The 19694-nt window shown below is 35.4% G+C and overlaps 1 protein-coding gene and 1 long non-coding RNA gene across 3 annotated transcripts in view; one reads left to right on the plus strand and one right to left on the minus strand.

Moving 5' to 3' along the window:
• The first annotated feature begins 622 nt into the window (after positions 1–622).
• On the plus strand, positions 623–18663 carry LOC113956545. Its single transcript, XR_003530872.1, has 3 exons — positions 623–634; positions 5675–5685; positions 18568–18663. It is a non-coding gene; the product is annotated as an uncharacterized LOC113956545 (long non-coding RNA).
• The window catches only part of TMTC2 (transmembrane and tetratricopeptide repeat containing 2), a 244703-nt gene continuing 240847 nt past the window's right edge, over positions 15839–19694 (minus strand). For both annotated transcript variants that reach the window (XM_027663223.1, XM_027663239.1), the window contains one exon: positions 15839–17337. In XM_027663223.1, the coding sequence (XP_027519024.1) occupies positions 17158–17337 (180 nt within the window). In that variant the 3' untranslated portion in view covers positions 15839–17157. The remainder of the gene's footprint in view (positions 17338–19694) is intronic.

The following is a 19694-nucleotide window of genomic DNA, read 5'->3' on the forward strand; positions in this document are numbered from 1 at the left end:
GCAGTGCATTTTTTCCAGCTCCCAAACTGCAGAAAAAGTCAATGATCTTTATGTTATCAAAAAGACTGATTGCCACATGCTGCTATCACACCACGTCTGAACAGCAACATAATGTTCCTTTGTCCTTCTGTTGGTGGTATCACCAACCCTTACGGAAATGTTTACTAATGCTGAACATGCATCATCTTCTAAGAACTACAGAGTAGCAAAAGCATATCTAAGTTATCCTTGGCTTTCTTCAGTGGAAAATGTCAGGTTTCAGGTCAGAGCAGCCAATATTCATAAGTTTTCAGAAATCTGTGTCTAGCATACAAAATGTTTATGTAAACCCCTTAATAAAAATCATGATATACAGTTTTGCTCTTCTGGCACAACAGAGCACTTCAAAGTCAGGATGAATCTTACACAACCATGAGATATGATTTTTACACTGGCTGGTCTGAAATTATTTAACAGATTTCCATATGAGCTAAGGCCCTCACTGGCTTCTACCCGGAGTATAAGACGCTATTTTACATCTTTTTGTGCCAAAGATGTCCAGCACTAGCAAACAATAGGACATCTGTGTTAATTATAACATTAAAAAACCTTATTAGAACGAAAACTATAAAGCAGACTTTAATTATAAATTTAAGTCATTCACATATATTCATACTCTCTTATCTCTTAGGAAGAAAATAAAAATGAACTACAGGTCAGTTTTTCAGCCTGCAGTTTATGAACTTCCAGAACATATTCAGATACAATTGTAAACGAAGTTATATTAAAAAAAATAAAATCACACATAACACAGTAGTATTACCAATGCTTAAAGCTATATGTAATAAATATAATATTAAATAGCAAGGGTGCATGCTCCCATTGTGTCTATACATTTGCACCTCCCAAGCAGTTGCATAAAATAAGGAGATCCCTGCTTGCTATGATTCTAAATAATTCTGGATACATTAAGATGGAAGATAGAATGTCAAAATACTCTATTACTGGGTGGCCAGTTCCTAGTTCACTGCTTTTGACAATTTGTTCCTTGATGTTAGCCTCAAAATACAGTTTAATTTATTGGAAGAATTTTGTTATAGCATTTTACATTGATCTCATGACCTCCCTTGATCTCCAGGAATCCCATATTGCAACAGGAAGTGGGTAACTGAGCAAGCAACTACTGCACAGAGCCTTGGACATAACACTATGAATCAGGAAACTTCACAGGGATTCTCTCTTTCAAAGAAAAATTAAGACAGAGTGTTTTCTGAGCTGTGGTTTCTAAAAACTTTGTGGATCTTTGGTACAAGAGTAGGGGACTAACCTCATTATCTTTCAAAATTTTTAGACACATAATTGCATCTTCCTGGCCTACATTCCTCTGGCAGATGCTGTTGGGTTTAGTACTGTTTCTCATTGACTGTTGCAAACGCCTTTGAGCTTCAGTTGCTCTGAAGTGTTAAATACTGCTTTGTTTTGCTTCAAAGGCATTTCTGCCATGGGAAAACTATCACTTTATGACCCTTCTGTATGTTGCAGGAATGATGAGACATTAAAATATTCTGATAGCCTCAGGAAAAGGTTTTAGGAAATATACCAGTATTAATAAAATGGTGAGTGGTGTTTTAAACCTTTCTTTACATCAGACCTTTTAATGTGACATTGAAATCTGTGGAACACACCCTGCATAAGCAGACTGCCAGCTTGTCATACAGGGAATTGTAGTTTTAAAAATATAAAAGGCACAACAATTTAACTGAGTGAAATTTTCCTTCACTGTTGGAAATGGGGTCCAAAATACTTTATGTCATATACCCCAAAACTATGCAACTAGATTTAAACTGAAAAAAAAAAAAATAAATTGCTAGCACAACTGAACCACTGTACTTTACAAAAACAGGCCCGTGGGCTGCAGAACTAATGAGGCCTGATTTCCTTTGGGTTGTGTCTAACGGTCAGATCCCCTGATGTCTGAAAAGGTGTGAGCTCCTGTTTTCCACCATTGAGGTTCTCACTTTCCAATCTGGATTTGCTTTCAGCATTTCTTTTCCAGAAGGACTGTGGGAGGGGGAGGATGGGGGAAAGCACAGTAGTAGACTCTTTTTTCCTGTATCCAGCTGCCTATTTTCTGGCTACTAACAGGACAACTAAATGTTGTCATTGCTCTTGGTAGAATTTGGCCAAGAAAGATCATAAGGTGGTAGGAGTGAGATAGACAGACAGACATTGTGTAAGCCTCATCCCACTAAAAGAGAAGTCAAACTTCATCCGCATCCTTGTATTTTCAGTCAATTCTTTCCAAAATCAGCTAGTTTATACTGTTCTTCCTTAAGCGCTGTTTCTGTTTAGACTGCTATTCCTCATCATACTGATCACGGTAGTATGTGATCCAAAGGTGTGCAAGGAAACATCCACTTGAATAGGTAAATATGTTTGCTTATGCAAAACCATTAATGATACAAGAAAGCTACGGCAGTTGATAAAGCTGTTTTTCTACCTGACTGTAAGTAAACTATTTTGGTTTCTGCAATTTGTGGAGTACTTTTCTTGTTTCTTTTATGCACTTGTGCATCAGGTATTTTTTCCCCTTCTCTCTTTCCCTTGCTTTATATTCCTGTCAGCATTTGACAGTCTTTGTTTAGGTAAGCTCACTTGTTCTGGGGAAATGCAATTCTTTCAACTTTGTCTGTCACTTTAAAAACAAGGTAGCAACAATGAAAGATGTAATCAAACTGTTAAATGTGGAAGCTCAAAGACAGGTTACCCACAAAGAGAGAATAAAATCTACTCTGTCAAAATAATGATTTAGACTCTTCTGTTACAGGCTTCTGAAGTAGTAGTAGGAGTAAATCATGTTCTTAAATGCTTGAAATCAATTAACTATAATGAAATGGAACAGCATAATGATTTGTAATCTTGGTATTTTAAAGTAATAGACCATAAACTTCTTAAAGAAACATATTTATTGAGCAATTTTAGATTGAGAATATTTTCAAAATGTAACATCTTAGAAATGGATGCCTCTCAACCAATTGAATAATTCTGTCAAAGTCAAGAGCACTTGGGAAAAAAAAATCTATCAAGGGAGCAAGAACAGTTTAATAATACACTAAGCAGAAAGCATGAAAAAATTTCTCAGTAATGTTAAAGGCTAAATTAAACATTAAAAAATGAAGCATCGGTATCTCATATGTGCCACAACCCAACTAGACAATACTGGACAACTAGGATTAGGAAAGATATAGAATATTTAACTCTTTTGAAAGCAAACCCTATCTGTATTAGAAAACACTAGGATGTTGCACGCTTTGTCCTGGGGACAGCAGTGCTTCATCTCAGCTCTCCTGCTTATTGAAAATGACCTGCTTGGTGTCCTCCAAGCTGGAGACAAAAGCGAGGTTGTTAAACATCACTGCTAGAGCTATCGCTGAGATACAACCCTGTAAGTAGAAAAAAAATCCATTCTCTGTTCAGAATTAACTTTCATAAATTACTATTTAATTGATTATGTGGAAAGTTCTAAGCACAAACAAGTTTAAAATATAATTAAATCCAGTGTTACCCCTCTAAACCGTACGCCATTGTGGTTTTTTATAGAGAGTTGAAGTCAGGTACCATTAAATCACACAAGAGGAATAGACCTGTGGGTAAAAACAGATCTGCTCTCACCATGAAGTGAGTACTTTCCCTTAAGGTTAATTTTGACAGACTCGCCTTTGTTGTAAAGCTCCACCTCCAGAATGTATTTAGCTAGCACCAAGGATAGTAAGCATTCCAGCTCTGAATGTCCAGCTTCAGTCAAAACTATCCTGAGTCCAAATACAAGAAAAACAGGAATCTCTCTTGCAACCTAAATGTTGCAAGATGCAGTGACTAGTAAAATTAGTGTCTCTAACCCACTGTAAAATGGCAATTAAAACTAGTAATTTCCTTTTTCATCTCTATGCAAGCATTATGAAACAAGGATTAGCAAGTACAGAATCAAACACAGAGCTTGTAGCTATTCAAATAGCTTGGCATATGTTTGTCATCACTGATTCATCTGTAGTGAACAACAGATGCTGCTAAGTTTGTGAGGTTTTTTTTTTATGGTTTGCTTGGAAATAAAACCATAGCCTATTTACTAATACTCATTCCTTAGCATGCTTTCCTTCTTAAGCTTGCTTTAAAAAAAATTAACTATTGCTCTTCATAATTATTATCTTTTATGAGGAACAAATGACATGATAAATAACAAGAAAAACCTGGGGTTTTAGGGTTTGATTTTGCACCTGAGCCTGCAGTGGGGCCCTATGATTTTTCTAGATATGAAAGTGTAATATGTGGATATTAAAATAGGATACAATGGATGTGGGGTTAATTTATCATGTAATAGACAGCTAGCTTTCAAAAAGTTTACACATCTAATCCTTATTACAACACTTGACTGAAAAACAGATGTGGTAGAAAGGTCATTTTTCTTTTGTTTCTGTAATACATTCTCATGTGACATTCTCCGTCCTTGATGTATCCTATTCCCATTCCTACTGATGTATTGTATTAGGAACCGCTCTTCTTTGACCAGTGTCAAACGATCTGTGTATTTCAGTCAGTGTCCTGCTATGCTCGTGGCTTTCCCTACCAGACTATTGTATGTCCTATTTGATCTCACTGGGTTTCAATAAGCTCATCTGAAATGGGGAAGTTCATATTAAAGGTTTTCCTAGTTATCTTCTTTATGCAAAAAACCAAAACCAAACAACTAACTTTTATTGTTTCACTCCTAAACATTATGTTTTTTAAAGGATTAGAGATTACATATTCTGGAGTGAGTACTGTGATCGATTACATTAAGGACCATGAAGGGCCTATCAATAGATCCAATCATTCTGGCTTCTCAGGTAGAATAATTGTCCCCATTCATGTACTGTAAGCATGAAACACATCATCTGGTATAATTATAGAAGCAGCTTGGACAAAATGAACTCATCAATTTGCTTTGTTAACCCTCTCACATATAATTCTAGGTCAGCCTAGGAGCGAGCTGTATCACTTCCAATCATGTTAACTTCTGCTTCACCAAAAAGTAGATTTTCGCTTTCAGCATGAATAATATTACCAAATTACTGTAGGTCAGCTGACATACAGTAAACATCCATGAAATAAATGTTTATACATATCAAATGTGAGGTGACTAGCCTTAAATTAAGCTTCTTGCACTCTTTCTTAATTAAATTAAATTAGCCCATGCTCACAGTGACTGCTGACATCGGCTGAACCTCAACTGACAAATATCTCTAGCAGGCACAACAGTTTAAAAGCGCATTTGGACTGTGCAATTAACTGTAAATTTTGTGGGGATTTTGTTGGTTTTGTGCTTGTTTGGTATTGTTTTAAAGGTAAAGCTTAAAAAAATGCAGACATTGATTTCTCCGTAAGGTGGTCCTGAAAGATAAGACCTTATGTGAGCTTCAAGCACCAAAATGTCCATTCTAAATCTAGCAAGCAAGTTTGTAATCAAACGTGTTGCCATCATTAATGGATTTGAGATTTGGAGTGGGAAGCTTTCACATTTCAAGTATACATGTTTTGTCTAAACTGCCACAAGAATGTTAAACCCTGATGTTTTAAGCTTCATAAAAGCCCATTCCTGTCATTGCACAGACCTGCACTGAAGGAAGAGAAGGGAAGGTAACAGTACTGTGAGAGTCAGATGTAAGTTAAGTGCTTGAGAAGATGAGAGGTAATCTACATGCAAAACAATGATTAACCCTTCCAACAGTTCTTTGAAAAGTAGAGTTTATCAATGTATAAGCAATATTAAAACTGAAGATTAGGTAAGATTAAAATGTTGCATTTTATATTTAAAAAAGTAACCCTACCTAATAAGCAGCATGATCCATGATTTTTTAAAAAGCAAGCTTCCTGCTTCAGTCAGTTCTCAACTGAATCTTTCAACTGAGTTGACAAATTGTTTGTTTTGCCTTAGTCTGTAAAACTGGAATATGCCAACTGAACTACTAGCATTGTGGCAGAAAGTGCTTAGCAAACAAACCTGAACCTATTAAAGAGGTGGGAGATGAGGCTGTTAGAAAAATCAGGGAGGGACATGATGCTTCTAGAAAAATCAGGTGAGCATGCAACAAATCACAGCTGTGTCCCTGAAGGTAGAGCTGAACTAACGAGAATTCAATCACTCTAAAAAAATGGAATTAGGACAGAAAAAGACATCCATTAGTGAAGTTTTTTGTGGATTTTCTTGGTAAATAAAGTGAGGTACAAATTTTTTCATTAAAAATTAAAAACATGCAAGCCGCATAAGCATCAGCATTTTAGAGGAAAAGGTTGATCATCAAGTCTGTGATGAGAGAAAACAATTATTAACATACAGGAATTATTACAACTGGACTTTACAAAAGAAAAATAAGGTTTAAGTGTACATTCTACCCTCATCCACGTGAGATAGCATATTTAGAACTAGATTATTTTGTTTATTCCAACTAGAATCTGTCCTTTTTAATAATAACTTCAGGTAACAGAAATCCACATAATTTTCAAGAGGCTTGGGATTTATTAGGGCTGCTGTATTTGTGTTTTTCTCTCTTTTTTTGTGTGTTATAAACACCAGTAAAAAAACCCCATCTAACTCTCAGAAAATATGGCTTTTTGTTCAATCATATTTTGCTAGAGCAAAGTAAATTTAGGCTGAGATTCCTCCCATTCTCCTTGATTACTTGGCTCCATCCTATCAATCATGATTATGTTCCTGCTACAATAATTACAGTTTTTAATCAATTTTCAAACAACCTTGCTCAGTGGACTGTGAAGTGCATTTGAAATCCTTCATAAGAGAAGACTGAAAATGACCAAAAAAATAATATTTTTTGCAGACTGGGCAAGAAGGGGTTATCCATAGGCATGACAGAGGGATCATCTTCTTATCAGGCTTTACCACTCATTCAGTACAGTACTGAAATAAATATAAATATGCACTTGACAAACTGAAACAAATTAATTCTCAGTTGGTTACTCTAGCTGCCTTAACAACAGAAGCTCTCCAAGCATTTGAAGGGAATATATGTTCCATCAAATTGTGTTTTCCCAAACATAGAAGAAAAAAATGACTTTTGCAAAGCATCCTTTTTTTAATTTGCTAAAGCGACCTTGTATGCTAAAACAACAATTCACTGTTTGAGTGCAGCCCTTGCTCTGCCCCAGCACTGGTGCTTTAAAGCAGCTTCTGTCTTGATGCTCTTAATAACACAGCTTCACGTTGCCCGAGTGAGGCAGTAGGCTCTAATAGAAAAACACAGTGTACTTGGGGCATTCCTTGTGTAAAGACCCCCCCAGGTCTCTGTTCCTGAACAGAGTATGTGCTAGAATAATTTTTAGTGTAATAGAAGATCAGAAAAATAATCAGAGGAACCAGCATATAAATGATAACAAGTCCTTATCCCAAGCAGTTTTCTGTGAAATTTTAGCCACTCAAGTCAATGACAAAACCATTATTAACTTCAACTGGGACAGAATTTCTTCCTTACAAGCGAAGTAGATGAAAAACAGTGGCATATTGTTGGAAAAGCAGTAGAAACTGTAAGGCAACATTTTTTTTCCAGTTTTGTCACATATACTGCTATGTCTTGTTCTCTTTAGATTTTGTTAGTAATCCAAACTTCTCTCTTCAAGAGATTTACTGCCTTCCCCTGGTTTTCAAACTATCACCAAGACAGAAATGTCTGGCAGGGGAAATTACTGCCAGAAAAGTACCAACATATTAAAGCATATATTTAAAAGACATAACTATCTGGACCTTTTTCAGCATTTTAGTATTTTATACACAGAATATACTGTATCTGATATAGAAGGATCAGAGTAAATCATTGCCATTGAACTTTGCAGTGAGTGACACTCCACTGAAAAAGCACATCCTTCAGTTCTTTTAACTGGGTATCCACCCTTGTGATTCAAGAAGGTTCCTAGGGCCTAAATGTATGCACAGAGTTATTGTCCCCCTTGTACAAGATCTTCTCCACCTGCTCATAGTAATCATCAATGTTTAATTTAGCAGATGGTTGGAACCTGTACAATTCCTCTTAAGAGGTATGGAATATGCTTATATCATTTCCAATGTTGAATTAAAAGTAGAAATCCAACACCAAGTGATGCTGCTTATTCAGAATAAATCAATCTATCATTTCTACAGCTTTCCAAGTCTCTCTGATCTGAAATGTTTGAAGCAATCTTATATTTTAAGTATTACTGTCCTTTCTTGTCATTTAAGAGGCAAAATCAGAGGTTTTAAAAATCTATTAACCCTCCAAAGAAGTAATCTATATAAAAGTTAGACTTGTGTACCCTGTTGTTCTTACTTATAGTCCCTTGAATGAAGCAGAAAAACTAATTACTTTTATTTATACAGTCCCATTAGAGCACTCTACAGTCAATTGGAAGGAACAAATCACTGCTTTCAAGACAGTATTGTCTGCAACAAATATTGCAAGGCAAGCAGGGACAAGAGCCAATGGTAAGAGTGAGGTTATAGGAAGACTAGGGTTAGGGAAGTTCGAGAGATGATCTCTTCGTCTTGTCAATTCCCGAGATTCTAAGCAGGGAACAGTCAGATGAGTGTGACAATTTGGGATTTGCAAAAAAATGTCATGTAGTCCCATTCAACACATTTGAGAGCCCAAACATCAGTTGGTACTTTTACAATAAAAAATAAAAATGGACAAAGCCATCACTTGCAAATGCATCTTCCCATATTGTTTGTCTTCCTTTTTTTCCCCTGAAGCAGTCAGACTTGTTCCTAGGAATCATGTTAAAAAACAAAGAAAGAAAAGAAAAAACCCCATATACTTTATTAAAAGGCTACTCTTCCCCTTGTTTTGCCAATGAATGCCTTCTTTCCTTCAGTTTTTGTTTAATTCAGTTTCAATATTACACATCTCCATCATGACAATTTTCCTCATTAGAACAATTTCTCACAAGAACTTGAATTAAAATGACTTCTGTTCTCACACCAATCTTCACAGACTTCCTTTCAGAAACACTTTTTTGGTTTTGCCCTTAGGGTTTGGACTGAAGTAGAGATTTCCTACCCTGCTATTTGTTTAGCTGTTAGTGAGTTGTCATGGCTACTTTTTAATTTTGAAGGTAAAATAAAACAACAGAAAACGTTTTTGAATCCTCTAGCAAATGAGGACAGCAGGTTCAGTTAGGTGTCTAATCTACTGCATAGCTTTGCAAGGTAATAATATCTGATTTAAAAACAAAAGAAGCCTTTTAAATTTGTACACTTTGATTATAAATGCTTTCAGGATGCTTTGGTCCAGTTTTGCTATAGTTTGCTATTTTGTGTCCCTCAGGCTTAATGAGGTCTGGGATTCCACCTCTACAAAGAAAGAAATTCACATAATCAGTACAGGTGGTCTTTTTCATATTATACTTTTTTAATAAGGTGAATGAAATCCATGCATGGTTGCATTTGCTTCTCCCTCCTCTCTCACTCACCATTCATTGGGGAACTATCAAGGTCCAGCCTGCTTCTTCCAGCTCAGCTTCTCCCTATGGTCAATTAACACTTGTCAACTTTCTAAAGGTATTTAAAGTAGAAATCATGCTTTCATAGTCCCTGTGTAATCTTTCCAAGCATGCCTTGCATATAAAAGATCAACTTTTCACAAACATGCAACAAGATGAGCAGCCATTAGAAAGATGTCTTCCTGCTTTGTATGCCAGGCTGTAACAGTTCAAAAGATGCAGAAAAAAAGAAAATTTTCTGATGTAATTCTTGCTAGTAACCATTTTTGAGACTTAGTGAATTATATTATAGGGATCACCATCATTTTGTTTGTGCATTACTTTCAGAAACAGACTTGATGTTGAACTCAGACAGGCTCACCTGGTTTCAGGTTTAGCAAAATTACGCTAAATGTCCTGGCAACCTGCAGCTGGTATAAGCATAGTGTGAAGATCCTGCTTCATAACTTTTTTGTTATTCCAGAGAGATGTGAGATATGCTTCCATAGCTTCACCTGGAGTTACCTGGGTCCAGGTGCATGTATCAGTTTTTTGTGGAACTCTGGGGCTTTTGTACAGCCAATTATTTATTAATATGGGAAAAAAGCTAAAAAAAATAACTAAATACAATCACATGATTTCTCCTTCCTTGTTCTTACTTCTAGACTTCCCTCAGAATAAAATAAATTTTAAAAAGATGATCTGTTTGATGACATCTTTTATTAGTAATTTCTCAATTAAATTTGAAAAACTATTTCAAATATACCTTAATTTATAAATAGTAAATTTAAAAGTGCACCATAACTGAAATGATGATGAAAAAACAAGGTAAGCAAACAGCAAAACATGATAGAACTTTAACAAATATTGCCAAAAAAACGACTATTTGAGTAAACTAATCTGTTCATAAATCTAAGTATTAACAATCCTATTTGCGGACACTAGATTCCATCTCTTTTCAAAATCATGATCTTCATTGAGTTAAACAAGAATCTACTTTTATATGGTCACCTCTACTCGACATTTATATATCACTACTGAGAGTCCACAAAAATCCTAACTAGCACACATCTCATTTCACATGGCTTTTTTATTTCTTCCTGTGTCAAAGAGGAAGTCTTCACATCAGTCAGAATAAACAATTTGCTTACAGCAAATAACTTATTCAGAATAAATCGGATAAGTATCTGCAGAATTGACAAGAGAGAAGAAAAGTACAAAAAAGGCTATAAAATGATGGTGGTTGGAAAAAAAATAATCCTATCCCAGAATCTTACATCTTCATGTTGTCATATAAAAACCTTCTCTATCACAATAGAAAAAACATTGCTATATTCCAGCAACTGTGGGTGCACAAAAGTGAATAGTTTTGGTAATGATTTACTTTGCATATTGGATAGAAATCAGAAGAAGGAATTGATTTAATACAAGGAACAATACACTATATTATACACTTATGTACTGTAGAGAACCTTATGGTTGTGGTTGCAACAAACATGACAAAATAATAAATAAATCAATTCTATGAAAAATTAATTTCTCCTTGTAAGAAAAATATGGGGCATGTAGAAACATCTGTTTTCAAGAAAATTAGAGACAAAATAAAATATATTTCTTCAGAAAGGGACAAAAATGCTTTGCTGACAGGAAAAAAAAAAATCTAGAGAAGAACCAACAAAGACTCTCAAATAATCTCTACTTTCCAGGATCACTTGTTGCAGCAAACCACTGCATTATTGGGTTGAAAAATCTGTTCACCTGGGTTAAATAATTTCTTAAATCAAAACTGAGATCAAGTTTAGCCATCAAAGCCAAGCTCCATTTCTCCTTAGCTCAAAACAGAACCTGCAACTTAAACTATTCAAACTCTGCAAGAGAGAGAAAAAAAAAATCCATGCAGAAATAGAATGTCAGCAGCTTAAGGGACCAGTGATGTAAGGAAAGACAGTCTTATGCACAAGTTCTATCAAATGAAAAAACTCCATAACTGTTCTCATGGCATGGCTTCCACACCCGTTTCTTCAAAAGGAAACCTTAAGGTTTCTTTAAAATATAAATCTGTGCTTCAATGCACACAAACTGAGAGAAATTAGTAAGTATAAACAACAATTTAATCTTAGAGCCTTACACAGACATATCTGTAAGCTCAGTAATTTCAGTAAGTAAATGTAATTACACTTTGTCACCGAAACTATATTCAAAATAATTTGAGTATACAGCAAGAATGAATGAATTAATCTATTTTATCTTAAACCTTTCTGAAATGCTTCCTCATACATTACCTTTAGATCTGCTCAGCTCTAGAACTGTGGCACCACTAAAGAGCCAGTGCACAACAAAAGGGTAAAAAAGATAAAGAATTAATAGCGAAGGGAGAAACATCAACTTGAAATGTGAATAAAAATGCAACTGTAAAAGTTTTCCAATCAAGTGGTATAACCTGAGTGATGTATTCAGTCTTTCATGGGTGTCATGGTTTAACCTCAGCTGGCAACTAAGCAACTCACAGCCACTCACTCACTCTTTCCTGGTGGGATGGAGAAGTGGAAAGGGAAAAGTAAGAAAATTCATAGGTTGATATGAGCAAAATTTAATAACTGAAATTTAGATAAATTTAATAATTTAATAAATTTAATAATAATACTAATACTACCAATAAAAATGAAAATACCAAAAATATAAGAAAAATAAAACCCAGGAAAAACAAGTGACACAAATGAAAAACAATGGCTCACCACTAACCAACCAATGCCCAGACAGTTCCCAAGCAGCAGCTCCCCCTTGCCAACCTCCACCCTAGTTTTACTGCTGAGCATGAAGCCACATGGTTCAGAGTATCCCTTTGGTCAGCTGGGGTCAGCTTTCCTGGCTGTCCCCCCTCATATCTCCTTGTGCATCCCCAGCCTCCTCACTGGTGGGGTGATGTGAAGGGCAGAAAAGATTTTGATGCTTTGTAAGCATTGCTCAGCAGTAACAGGAACATCCCTGTGTAATCAACTGTTTCCAGCACAAATCTGAAACAAAGCACCATTCTAGCTACTGTGAAGAAAATTAACTCTATGCCAGCCAAAACCAGCACAATGGGGAATATATTTTTATGTCCTGACCTTTATAATACTATGTTCCGAGGCCAGCTCTTCCTGTTGGTAATGTTTGGTTTTGATTTGTTATTATACTACAAGAACTTACAACAAGTCTGTATAGCTTTGAGGTTTTGTTTTGTTCTTTAAATTTACTGATGCATGCCCTTTCCTGTAGTTTATCCTAGAATAACTTAATGCTGGGATTCCTTCTTCATTCTTGGAATAAAGTCTGTCTCTCTAAAATTTTTATGTATTTCCCCAAAAATTCCTGCCTGTGCTTCCCGACACCAAGCTCTCTACTCCCTCATAACATCAGATGTATTCTATTCCTTTAGACACATTCTTCCAATGTCACACTACCGAATCTCAGAGATTAAATGTTCAGTATCCATGTGAAGCAAGGAAGGGGCTTTTCAAATTGCAGGGTCAGTCTAACTAAGGGAACCTAAATAATAGCTGATTTAGGTCTCTATTTTTTTAAAAAGGACTACAAATAGAAGTTTCTATAAGGTAAGTGATACACAAGATTCTTCTTAGATTTCTTGCAATTTATTTCTAAATTTCCAGATTCTCTCTCTGAAATCTCTCATTTGCAACCCTTAAGTATGCATAAAAATAGACACTGTAATTCAGCTGCCAGTAACTTATCAGATGTGAACAGGAGGCAGTGTCTCTCTCATGCCACCTGCATTCCTCTCTGTCAGGCAAAACCGCTATGCAAATGCCTACAACAGAGTCCCAAGCCAGATCCAAATGAGCTGGTATACTTAGAATAATTTAGTACCTTACCTTTATACTAGGTGAAATCCCAGAAGTAATACAGCCATCCATACCAGCTACCGAGAGCAAGTTCAGATGGGCCTGTGAAAGCAGGACTAAAAACCACCACAGAGCTGTCATGTGCCTCTATCAGAAATGGAGATATAGGAAGTATCTGTTGCCCGAAAGTGTGACTCTTGGAAGAACAGAAACATTGGAAACATAGCACAAGGCAGACAGACCAGGATCTCACAGAGAAGGGTTCCAGGCCAGGATGAAAGAGGAGGAGCTCAAGACCATGTTTAGAATCTATTTCCACAGGAAAGGAGTGACACAGTTCAGGTGATTCTTTGCATACTCTGTATTCATCATATGCCATTTCATCAAAACCTACTTAGGCCAGGAATCACTGAAGAGGAGACATGACCTTTGATAAGATATGGCAAGTGAACTTGCAAGTCATGATCCAAAGCCTCTCTAGAGCTCTGCTCATGCCCATCAACGTTTTTCAACCATAGAGCAAATCCTATCAATGCAGAGGACCTGAACGCAACAGAACTAGAAAGGTATAAGAATATTAGTGTTGCACTGAGCTAAGAAGGCTCTGTCCATAGAAAATTAGGAGAAAACCAAAAGGCCAAAGAACCATGTAGTTTCATAGTATCTTCTGTGCAGGAAGGCAGAAGATTTGAAACCTGCCATACGACATTGCAGCATGAGGAAAAAGGTGACTGCAGATGTGAAAAAGACCTTGTACATAGGTGAAGTCTTCTTTCCAGCCTTTGTAACCAATTAGACATTTCAGAAGCAATTTTACTGACATCATGTTTGTATGCTAATATAAAAACAATTTATAAATATATCTTATTTATCAGCTTTTATTCCTATAAAGTTTAGAAACAATAATCAAATATGATAGCTAACAGATCCCTTTGGCCAGATTTAGTGAGTATAAATACTAAAAGATGCTTCCAGAGAACCTTTTTGAAAATATCCACTGGGTTATAATTGCAATGTGATAGGTTGTATTCTACTTATGCTACATAATTCTCCCATACATAAAACAATCAACACTAGTCATTAAATTAGAACAATTAAAAACCCCAAAGTGTTACAGTAACACAAAAGAATACACAGTGTATTAATTATCAATGCTTTATTATTGAAACAAAATTGAAATTTTTTTATCAGGCACATAAACAATTATTTCTACAAAAAGGAAAGCCTACAAATCTGATAATTTATACAAATAACAGTTTTTCAAAAAATAAAATTTTAATTTAGAAAACTGATCTTGTGCTCTTTTATATTTTTTTAGCACTGTCTGCAATAATCCACCATAAATCCCTGAGCAGAGAGACATAGTTTAAACATGTTTTAAATTTATCCCAAAAGAAGAAAGTTATCAAGCCCAGACCTATATTAAAAAAATGTATTCAGGGACATTCTTGGTAAATTTATGGTAGTCCTTTTTTCTTTCTTTTTCTTTTCTTTTTTTTGTTATAGAAACAAACAAAACCAGTTATCAATGCAAGCATGACACCGTATCACAGGAGTGCTCCCCTTTTCCCCCTTTTTGTGCAATGAATAAAAATTACTAAACAAGAATAAGTACAAGTTGAAGGAGACAAATAATATGGTGAATGGTTAAGACCAATAAGACATTGAAGTTTGATGACTGTTGAGAAAATAAAGCTCCAGGATACCACGTTCTATACCAAGTTCAGTTATAGTGACTATCTATTTCTATACTTTTTCCCAGAAAGCCAGTAAAGCAGGAGAATAAGTTCAAGCTACCATTGCATTCTAACACTGGTTTCAATTATAAAGTAGAAATTCAACTTTTGATCCTTCATTTTTGCTTTTCCAGCAACAATATTATTTGAGAAAAACTTGACACACTCCACAAAACCAGACAATCTTGCCCCTCTGGCCCTTCTGGCAGGCCAGTTGTAAACTTAGCAACTTATGGTATTTCAGTGAGAAATAGGAAAGAAAAAGAAACACACATTACTATATTTTTTTTACTATACTGACTTTGAAACAGCTATTCCCCAATCTATTTCAATACAGGGGAGAACGACCAAGAAGGTAGAGTATAACTCAAGTGTTCCCTTTCCCATTAGGTACCACAAAACAAATGCAAGTAAAACCAAACAAAAGAAATAGCAACACTTACAGACTGTCGTGTTAATGGCAGGTAACATTGCTGCAGTCAAGTAATAAATAAATAAATACAGCAAAGAGTTCTCTACATTTTTGTTGGAATGGTGCTCAACAGTTAAAAAGGAATACATAAAGTAAAAACCCCAAACACTTTCTCAGTAATAAAGAGTTTTCAATAGAAGATCCTTAAGAAGCTTCAGTTCAAGGTGCTCTACCACTTTAACATTTTATCTATCATTATGAAAGGAATACTGAAGCAGATATCAAAGGGCCACTAAATGAAACAGTAAATTTTCTTACAAGCAATAATACTTATTCCAAAGAAAGAAAGCAGTTAATAAATGGTCTGGAAAAAAACCTGACTAAAGCTTCATACACTCAATTTGAAATAAATTACCTTTACATTGAAAATCTGAAGACTAAAACAGTAATGAGGACAAATCATTCTGAAACAGAAATAAATTGAACCTCACCAAAAGCGTATTTAGATATTTGACAGCTCTGCTGCTAGCACATGTAAGAATACAAACAGAATGCTAATATTTGGTTAGAATCTGAATAGGTAATACTCTTTAAAACACCACCACTGTGAAAAGTAACTGGCAACCACCATTACAAATTTCTCTTGATCTACACTATTTTAAACATAATCTAATCTAGTCCCTTCAGTTATTTGTGAGCCTCACCAATGGATAACATTCCCTTTTCTCAGAGTTGCTCATAAAGTCTCATTTGTAGCATATCCAAGCACTAATACTTTCAAATCTCACTTGTACTAGTTATTGCAAACATATTGTATCCAGAGTCCAGTTTAAAGTTGGATTTATCTAACGGCAAGGTAAAGAGAGTCAGACACATTATTCTATAATACCAATTATTTTTCTTCCTAAGATGACAGTCTGACCACATTGATTTGGTATCAGGGCAAACATCACTCATGCTTGTATTGCTAAATCACACCTATGAACTTTTTTTTTCCAGCCTACATACTATATCTGATGTAGAATTTGGGCAGTTCCTTAGTCATTCTGTCTACCTGACAGCAATTTGACTGTATGTCTCAAGAAACCTGCATTAAAAGTTAACATGCTGAAATAATAGGCATGTTTCAGTAAACAACTTTGAATGCTGTCATCCAATCATGTTGACAGGTTCGAAAAAATTGGCTATATAAGCTGAGAAATTGGAAAGCAAATGGTTCAAAAGTGAGATACAGCAGCATTAAGACAAACTGCAAACATGTTGGATTTAGTATACATTTTAATGAATTACAGTATCAGTAAAATACTTTAACCCACTATTACCACTTTAACTCCCATATGGCTTAGTGTATACTGTGAGATTTTCCCTTAGTATTTCTATGACAGTACACATTTCAGGTACCCACCCAAAAGTAAGCAATATGGGATTTGCAATGATTTATCAAATATGCCAAAACACCTCCTCTCAAGTGCCATGGTTCCAAATATTTTTGTGAGGTAACAAGTCCTTCATGAATACCTCAAAGTATCTCTTCCTCTATTTATCTGGTAGAATAGTTTCTCCTTAGCATTAAGTAAGACCTCTGATCCTTGCAGTCAAGTCCAGTGAGTTCTCTGACCGAACTGTGTAGAAGTTCTAGTTTGTGAATTTAATAAGTTTAAGGAAGAAAAATTCAGAGCTTTCATTATCATGTTTTGGACGTCTTCAAACCTTGTTTCTCCATGATATTCCACAATTTGCGCAGGTTGGACTGGGTGATGACATCATCAGGTTTAAGTTGAAGAGCAAGGAGGTAGTTTGCTTCAGCCTCTTTCAACTTACCATTCAGATGGAGAATGGCTCCAAGATTCATTAGGGCAGCTGGATACTGGTACAATAAAAAAAAAAAGGAAGGAAGAATATTAGGAGTATTTTCAATTTTTCTTTTTAGACAATCTTTTTCCACTTAAAGAAGTTATTCTCTTATGTTTTCAGACTTTCCATGAAGCAATTTAGTAATTTAAGCAAATAGAGATAACAAGAAAAAGTTTCTGAACAGCTGTTGTACACTTTGTGCTTTGAACAGGTCAAGCTCTGGTGTCTACAAATATATACTTCCCACTTTAATGAGAAAACACAGAACTCAATAAGCTTTACATATGATAATGTTGAAAATTAAAGTAATCCAAGACTGGATTAAAGACAGGATTTTAATTTTAACCAAACTCATTGCCAATAAAGAATTTATAATTGTTGGAAATAATTAACATATTAAAACTTATCCCTTTCTTCTCTTTGTCTTAATTATAACTAGTAGAAAACACAACCTGTTCTCAGGTTCTAAGAATATTCAGGGGTTCTAGGATATTCATTTAGATTCAGGCTGTGGCAATTCATTATTTCTTAATGAATTACTGAATAAAATTAACAATGCTATTTTTATAAGAAAGATGTTAAAATTTCATAACAAATCCATTTAAAAGCTTCTTACGTTACTAACACTTTTTCCATCTTCAGCTAAGAAAAAATGCTTCTTGTTTTTATTTTTTCATCTCTAGATTATTCCACTATGAAATAATAGGTTCTTCATGATATAAATATGCCTGGTCATTGTAGTTAACAAATACTAAAAGGACAGAAAAGCACATTTATGAAGCTACAAACAGTCTAACCTACCTTTTGCCAAGTACCAAAGGTATTCACATGCTAGTGAGAGCACAGTAAAGGCATTTGCCAAACCAGTACCTTGCCTTTCAAAGAAAAAGTGGGAAAAATGATACACAAAGTTCACTATGGTTCTCCCTCTTAGGTCACTGTAAGTTCCAATGAGCTTCAGAAACACTTTTGAAGTCACATTGTTTTGCCTCAGAGGACAAGTGTTTCCAGACACCACTCAACAGTGCTCTGATGAAAATACAATACTCAAAATGTGAAGCCACATGGCAAATCAGTTTCAGATTACTGTGAGGAGGGGGTGCTTGTATGCTTTAGAAGCCCCTCAGTGACAATAACTTCAGGAGAACGGTTAGATCTCGGAACAGGTTGCCTGGAGACGTTGCAGATGCCCAGTCTCTAGAAGCATTCCAGGCCAGGTTCGATGGTGTTTTGAGCAACCCAGTGTACTGGAAGGCATTCCTGCCTATGGCAGAGGGTTTGGAACTAGATGATCTTCAACATCCTTTCCAACCCAAACCATTCCATGATTCTATGAAAATATAGTAGGTATACGGTCAATAGAATAAGCACTACGGATGGTCTCCCGAACTAATGTGGTAATAGGAAATCATTATGATAAGGAAGACTTACCTATGTTCCAAACCTCTCCATTAGCAAGTTAAATTCATTACTCTTATTCTTTTGAATCAAACTTCAACAAACCCCCCATAATTCTTGTGTCCAAAACCTAAATTTTGTGGTGGAAATGTTATTCAGATAATTCTACAGTTTTATATCCTATAAATATTCCATATTTTTTCAGCTTTCTTCTTGCTTCTTTTCACCTGTCAATATATGAATCACAAAATCTCAGGAAGAATTTGCGACATACCAAATTCTCAGAACAAGTGGCTTCCAGAGTTTCAAAATTAGGCAAAATAAAATCAGTTCAGCTCTCTCTATTGTAAACATCACAATGCAAATGCAGTGGAATCTGAAGATGTTATTTTTAGGTTTAATTTTTCTTACTTTACCCTGACAGATTTTTTCCACCTCCCCTAAGTCAGTTACTTCCTTCTACTGAGAATCAACAAACAAACAAAAAAAACCAGCTGGGTTTTATTTAGTTTTGCCAGTCAAATACTCTCCAAGATTTTCTCTTCCATAATATTCTGTACAGAGAAGGAAAACCATGCCCCTGAAATGTAGTCTTTGCTACAGGAAACACATATCAGCAGCCACATTTTCACAGCTTCACCTTTGCAGTGCCAGTCTTGCATAATAGTTTATGATGGAATAATGCACTCCTTAATTACCAATGTTCTGGGTGCTAATTGATGTTATAAAGTGAAGAAGGTTTGGAAATCAGCTCCACTGTATATGGATGGCTGTCCCAATATCCACATATTTTATTTATTTTTAGACTTCAGATTGATTGAGAGAATTTTCTCACATCATGAGTAGGAACATCCATTCCTTCTGTTCACGCTATTTATTTATCTAGTAAGAGTTCATGAATCAAACTGCTTTCTTCAAGAGCACAGTTATTGACACAGAGATGACTTCTCACTTGAAATATGTCTGTGTGTT

Source organism: Corapipo altera, unplaced genomic scaffold (genome assembly GCF_003945725.1).
Source record: "Corapipo altera isolate COAL_440 unplaced genomic scaffold, ASM394572v1 1, whole genome shotgun sequence".
Lineage (NCBI taxonomy): Eukaryota > Metazoa > Chordata > Aves > Passeriformes > Pipridae > Corapipo > Corapipo altera.